Raw genomic sequence first — 7,228 nt, forward strand, 5'->3', positions numbered from 1 at the left:
TGCTCCGTTCGTTACTGACGGCGTTGAGAGCCGGCTGACAGCTCTGCTGCTTCTTACTGTGAAAGTGTCCGCTTTGCGGCTTCATACCTCCGTCATGCTGCATTTAGAAAAGTTGCGACTAATTGTTGTTGCGGCACTGGAGCCGGGCACTGTGAGCGTGCACGGGAGGAGGAGGAGGCTGTTGAGAAGTGTGCTGCCCAGTCTGCCCGAGCACGTGGGAGTTTGGCCTGATTTGGGGAATGAGTTGCAGGAGTACGAGATCGTAACTAACTCATGTTTAATACCGTGGTGTTCTCCGTGCTGGAGCCCTCGCACCGCGGTTTGATCCCACAGCAGCCGTCTCTTGCCCTGCCCTGCCGTGTAGTGCTGTGCCCTGCCACGGGCAGTGCGCTCGCCCCAGGAATTGTTGTAGCGGAGGGTGCACCTATGGTTTAAAAACTCCCTGCAATGCTTTTGGATGCAATAAGTCAGAACTGTTTTAAAAGCGCTCCAGGCCTACCTTGCTTCTCGAAACAGTAAGAATCTTGTGAAGCTTTATTGTGGCAGTGATTCCCTGGCTTATAAAACCCTTTGGCCATGTGAAAGAATGAGAGGGTAGGTGGCGGCTTCCACACCGTTAACTTAAAGACCTTTGCTTTAGGGAAATTTTTCTTGCAGAATGAGTTGGGGAAGGGATGCACAGATGCATGGAAATACGGCAAGAGCGTAGTTCACATGTTCTCGGGCTCTCTGCCTTCAGTTCAGGCGGGGTGCGGCAGCAGGTAGAGACCGCATACCAGCGTCTGCTCTCCCTCAGTGTCTGTTGGATGATGGGATGTCCAAGAGGCTCCTCTGAGGTGTCAGCGGTCTTTGGCACCCTCAGTCACTTGGACTGACGCACGGCTGGCACCTCCTCCCTTTGCTTCCCTTGTGTGTTTCCAGGCGGTTGCATCCACCCTCGCCTCTGCCGGGTGGGGGGGAGGCTCTGGGGAGCCTGGCTATTTGCCCTTTGGAGCAAAGGCGCCTGCCCCCTCTCAAGGACGCCCGGTGCAGGTGGCCGCACGGGCGCTGGGTAGGGGCCGTGTGCGAGTCTGGTGTTTTCAGAAGTGTTTATTGATGGAGGAGCGCTTGGGAAGCTGGTCGGCTCAGCTGTGGTTTCGGTGCGTCCGGTCCTGGCAGCACCGCGGGGCACTCACCTTTATCATAATCTGCTGCTCTAGAGGCATTCTGGCAGGAGTAGAAATTGTAGATTTCTCCTGAGTAATAACGTGAATAAAAGGTTGCGAAAGCGGAATTATCTTTTGCCAGTGTAACTGATAAAATCAAGGGGGAAAACAGACCACTTTTCTAGGCCAACGTACGCTGTTTATGCAGGCCTGCAGTAGAGGTGTTCAGATAAGAGTGACAGAAGGAGGAAGAGAAACAGGTCTGTAAATTAAATTAAGGCCATGTTCCAAGTTTGATTTTTTTATAGTGGAACTTCTTTGCTTATTTGCAGGCGTCACTAACGGTAAGCGACTGCTTTTCTACTCGTTGATGTAGCAGGAGCCCATCAATCTTCTACTTGCCAGGTCCCCTGGAGGACTTTAAAAAGCATCTTGCTGTGGGGGATCTTGTCCCAGTAGGTCCTGTTCAGTGCTGCACAATGTCAACAGCCTGTGTCTTACTCAGAACAACTTCGTCATTATGTCAAGTACTCGCCTGTTTCCTTACAGGGGTCAATTACTTTTAATAGTAAATTAACGCCTCTAAAGACAGTTAAGTTGCCTGAACCTGCTATTAAATTCAGTGTTCTTAATTAATTTTTTTTTTCAGCAGCAGATTTGCACAGTTAATTTAAAGATGTAAACAACAGGATTAGATTTGAGAAAGGTGAAGATTGGCATTTTCACTCTGGAAACTGCTGCTTCTCCCCAAAACAAGAAAAACATCCCCCCAACCTCGTTTTGGATAGAGGGTAGAACATTCCCTATCTTCGTTGCTTTGATTTTTTTTAAGGGTGAAAAGTGTTTTCAGAAGAGTCATTTTGTGCTTTCACTCCAACAGTAATAGTGATTGACATAATATTTATTTCGTAGTCAAAAAGCTCTTTAGCCAGCATGCTTAGAAATCCATGTGTGCTCGTTTTTTTGCTTTTTTCCCCTCTTTTGGCACTGAATATAGTGGGGCAAAGACTGTTCCTGATTCCTAAGCACTTCTCTGCAGGCACTAAGCGTATTTTAGGATAAAGGATAATACTTATCCTCTTGCTCGTTCTTATATCTGTAGGCTTTTTTCTTGGGGCAGAGGAAATTCTTGTCTAAGAGAGGGTCTCTCTGAGTCCTTGTGGACAGAGGCCTTTGAGGGGGTGAGTTTTGAGATGCTCTTTACCCTCAGCTGTTTTTTCTTGGTAGTGTTTTCTCTCTTTTTAGGTTGGTCTTCAAGAAATAACCCATCCCACGGGTTCACAAATCATGTAGTCCTGCTGCTGAAAACACAATTAAAACAAGTGGTTTGTATAAAATGGTTTGTCTTGTAATTGCAGAGCCTAGAGAGCCTTGCAAGAGAGCTAATGCACAGTGAGGGGAGATGAAGTGTTCACCCAGCCAGCAGCTAGCACATCATCTCTGGTCACATCTACTTGAAACACAAGGATCTCTGCCAGTTTCTGCATTTTAAACCTGACATTTCTGTCTGCCATGAGAAATTTTTTAAAATAATTTTTTCTTCCCAGTCTGCAGCGTGAATCTGTGTGGAGCGCTCTAAAGTGTTTGCAATGGCTTATCCTCGGGTTAAGGATCTGCTGTGGAAGGGGCACCAAGGAAGACTTTGGGAGTGCTTGCTCTCTGTGACTGAAGTGCAGTGGAAGTTGTGTGTAAAGCCGTGTGTATCCTCTGCTATCCCTGCCGCAGAGGTGTTTGCTGCCCAGGGTGCGTGCTTTGCGTACTGCGGGTGCGGGACGCTGAGCTAGCAGGAGGCAAAGGACATGGGGAGGCATGTCTTCACGAGAGCTGGGGGAGCGGTGGGAAGCCTCCGGGGAGCAGGAGGTCTAGAAGGCTGTAGCAGTAGGAAAGGGTCAGGGAAGGAATGGACTGGGACCTGGAAGCAGAGGGGTTTGTTTCCTCGGGTAGCAGCCCTGGGGCTGGGAGCAGAAGGGAGCCCTTCCCGGGGAGACGACACAGGAGCACCGTGATGGATGTTGTTTTTTTATCTCTGCTTTGGATGACGTTCCTGTTGGTCCTGTGCTCATTTGCAGTTTGTTTTAACAATCATTTTCTTCCGATTGCTCAGTGGTTTTTATTTTCCTGCCTAAACAGAGCTGCCGCTTTCATAACAAGGGCCAATATTGCAGCTTGTGCTTCCTCCTTCCCCTTTGTGATGGCGTGACAATGGTGACAAACATCTATTGTATAAGCAGTAGCTGTGCTCCGGGCTTGTTTTTTTTTCTGGGGAGCTGTCCCATTCTGCCTGCAAAGTTGCTGGGAGTGTCAGATAGTGAGGACAGAGCACCCTTTGTAATGGGGAATCAGTCTGCGACACTCGGAGGTGATGATGGGGGTCTTAAGCAAGAAGGGTTTCTATTTAAACTAATTGGGCTTGAAAAATTGTATATACTTATCCAAATCCTCTACCTTTGCCTCCCTTGGAGTTCTGATCTCCTGTGGATGATGAGGCTGTTTTCTGTTTTCAAGCTTTCTTCGTAGCTAAACCAGTTGCACAGCGAAGCATACCGAGTGTTTAACAAGACCCTTTGTATGCTAGAACTGCATTACATTTTTTTTGTCCTGCAAGATGAAGACTGCCTTATTTTTATGGCCTGCAGTGTGTACAGCAAATACAGTAAAATCATAAGAACTGGATAGAGTTGGATTATCAGAATTAGATCTGAACCCGAAATGAGTCCCTGTTAGTAGAGCAGGGATTATTGTGCCAGGTCAATAGTGCTGCTTCCATTTTAATTTATTTTTAAATGTGTTTAGTGTAAGATTTCTTAGCTGTGTGTAACTGTTACAGTTTCAAGGTGCTTGTGTTTTGGAAATGCACTGGGTGTAAATATCGCACTTGGGACAAGCAATTGTCAACTGTGTTGGTCACTTCAGCTCTTCTGAATTATGAAGGAGCTGCTGCAAAGCATTGACGTGCTCAGTATCTTTACCTCCCGTTGTGGATTAAATGACGGCCGTTCTCAGCATGGGGCTGCTTGGTGCAGTTCGGGCGTTGGAAGCCTTCAGTCCTGCACTCAGAGCTGTTAGCCACAAGCTCTTCCACTCGTTAGAGCCCTTGTGCTTTGCTAACGGGGCCAGTTATATGTGAAATGGATCGTGTTTAATTATCTTGCTCTCTGGCTAGCGCAGCGATCAGTTATTTTATTCTGGACAGTGTCAACTGCTTATTCCTAAAGTACTTCTGTGGAGAGCAGACTGTCCTCCCTTTACATGAAGAGATGGAAGAATGGGACATGAAAGAAGAAATGCAAGACCCTTCACCCTTCATTCCTGGTCCCTCATCTCTTGGCTGCTGGTGTTTCAGTTCCTGTGTTCACCTGAAAGAGCTTCGAGTAGGGCCAGGTAACGTGGGATCTTGATGTGCTTGTTCCAGTTCAGTCCAGGTGCTCCCAGTGGTGGCATTGCAATGGGGAGACTTGTCCTAGAGCTGCTCTGGGACTTGGAATTGACACACTTCACTTGAAACAAAATGCAAGTTATAAATTTTCTACATCATTACTGTGACACTTCTTGACATGATGGGAACATGGTTCTCTCTTCACTGGGATCACAAAGGTCTTTGGCAGCCTTTCAAGTTAGACTTTTCTTCTTTAATGTTAAAATAAGATGCAAGTCCATTATTGTGTGTGTGGGTTTTTTTGGTTTTGTTTTACTTTTTTCTTTGTGTGTATTTCCTTACAATTGAAGCATATTTTTCTTTACTTCCCCCCCCCCCTCAAATAAACCCCCTGAGAAGGGTTTCCTGCAGCAAGATCCTGGTTGCCTTAAAGCAGCAGTCTGATTTACCTGTCAAATCCAAAGACTTTTCTGGGGATTTCTGGGTTGTACTTCAAACTTTGATCTGAGTAAGTGCAGCAGAAGGCTGGGGGAGCAGAGAGCCGAGCTGCTGAGTCCAGATGTCGGACACTGGTTTGCTGAGGGGATTCTGCTGGAGGGGGAAGCAGAAGTGATGTGGCGGCTCATCTCCAGAAGTCCAGGAGACGAGCGGAGGGAAGGGCGAGGGGGAGGCAGGGGAAGAGACCCCAGTGTAGACCAGCTCTGCAGCCCTGCTGTGGGGTGGCCCAGGGGGCTGATGGCTGGATGGACCTGCTCTGGGGCTGGAAGGGCGATTGCGCGTGGTTGCCAAAACATGTTCTCTGTCTTGTGAGCTCTGAGCTCTTTATTTCCACACTGCCTCCACAGAAGTACAAATGGTGAAAGTATGAAAACCATGTCATGTCTGGCAACTTGTGGAAGGGGTGAGGGAATGCTTGTTCTTAGGCAGCTTAATTGGATCTGTGCGTTGCTCCGTGCCCTGCTTTGCACACTGGCATTTATAAATGGCCATGCTTATTGTGAGTAAACCCATTTCGTGCTTCCATCTGAATGCATGACTGCTGCAAAGCACTGCTTTAATGAACTCTTTTGCATATGATTTTGTCAGTGAAATTAATTTTGTTTTGCAGCATCCTTGAAGTGCATGGGGAGGCTTGTGTGAGCAGTAGTGGTCAGATCCCCGTCTCAGGGGCTCGTGCTCTAACTTGGGACCTGAGGCAAAACTTGGAGAGAGCGGGAGAGGCAGGGGTGTGTAGCTGGAGCACAAGCTCCTTGAGCTCCCAAGCCTAGCCCTAGAGTCTGTCCACTACACCAGCATTTCTTGACTCTCCTTTAGTGAACCGCTTCACACTTGTGGCATTCCCCAGCTCCTTGATCCCTCGCTCTTTTGAATCCCACCGATCGCTCTGCTAGCGTAGCAAGAAAACAAAGTCTTTTTGTAGAACAAAATCGTATTTCTGCTGATTATAAGGATGAGTTCTCCCGGCAGTCAGCACCAACTCCCGGCGGTGCCTTCTGGCAGGTGTGACTGCGCTCCTGTGAAGAGCCTGGGAAGGAGTGTGCCTGTTTGGGAACACAGCACCCAACAACCCACCTTTCACGTCCGGGTCCCTTTCCTGCGAGGGAGAGGCAGCTGAGGGGCGCTGGCCCCGGCTGCAAGCCCTCTGCCTGCTCCCGCTGTGCTCTGCCGTGTTGGGGAGCTGCCAGCGGCTCTGCCCGCTGGTGCCTGCGTGGGGGAGGGAGCACTGCGTGCGCACACAGCAACCCTGGAAAGTGTCATCTTGACAAACTTCACTCCCTCCTTAGGTGTTGAAGAAAGGTGGTTAATCAGGATTAACTAAGGCTTCAGCCTGGAAGGGTCAGAGTAGCTGCTAGCGCAGGACAGATGTCAGGCAGGGGCCGGTGGGTGATGCTTCTTGTCCGGGCTTGTTAAGTGCGGTGCAGAACCTGCTTTGGTCCTGGCATGCTGCACTCTGCCGTGCTCCTCTTGCTTTTACTTTTTGAAGTGGAATAATTAATGGCTGTGCTTATTTCCCCCACTGCAGCAGGCAGGGGCCTGGCTGCGTGGGGACCCATCCTGCACTGGTCCTGGGGACGGCTGACTGCCTGCGGAGCCACCATGCTCTCCTGCGGGGTGCTGCCTCCAGAGCCCTAGCACCTCCCGGCTGCCCTGCGGGGCAAAGGAGGAGCGTTTTGTCCTGCCCTGGCTGCTTCGACAGACCTGCTGTCTTCAAAACTCCCTTTTTCTGCCTTTTGGAGAGCTGTGGTAAAACTCAGCCAGCAGAGATCTCATCTGTCCCGGGCTGGACCAGTGCCTCATTCTCGGTGCTGGACAGGAGGCAGGTGGGCAAACCCCGGACTGGTGCTGAGCTCGGGGACCGCGAGCCCAGCTCTCCCTCTGCAGCAGCGCTGGGCCCCACGCGTGCAGGGAGATGCCGCGGAAGCTTTCTGCCACCGAATCCCTGGCTCCTGGCAGGAAGGGTGGGCTGCTGGGTGTGCCGCTGTGCCAGCGCTTTGTGTGCTGCTGTGGGGAGGCAGCCGGCATCGCTGCGAGCCTCAGTCGAGGGGGGAGGCTCATTGCTCTGAGTCTCCCTCGTTTTCTTTTTTTCTGCCATGTGCAGCCTGCAGCAGCTGAGCCCACGTGTCCCGAGTGCTGGAAGCCGTGCAGGTCTGTTCGCAGCAGCCAGTGGCAGGGCCCCGGCCAGGAAAGAGCGGAGTGGTCTCCGGCG

General features: G+C 50.2%; 1 protein-coding gene across 1 annotated transcript in view; it reads right to left on the minus strand.

Annotated features, from left to right (window-relative positions):
* Positions 1–96, minus strand: part of SCNN1G (sodium channel, non-voltage-gated 1, gamma subunit) — a 14,329-nt gene extending 14,233 nt beyond the window's left edge. The window contains exon 1 of the mRNA XM_009320523.1: positions 88–96. Within this exon, the coding sequence (XP_009318798.1) occupies positions 88–96 (9 nt within the window). The remainder of the gene's footprint in view (positions 1–87) is intronic.
* Between the last annotated feature and the right edge of the window lie 7,132 nt (positions 97–7,228).

Source organism: Pygoscelis adeliae, unplaced genomic scaffold (genome assembly GCF_000699105.1).
Source record: "Pygoscelis adeliae isolate BGI_AS28 unplaced genomic scaffold, ASM69910v1 Scaffold173, whole genome shotgun sequence".
NCBI lineage: Eukaryota > Metazoa > Chordata > Aves > Sphenisciformes > Spheniscidae > Pygoscelis > Pygoscelis adeliae.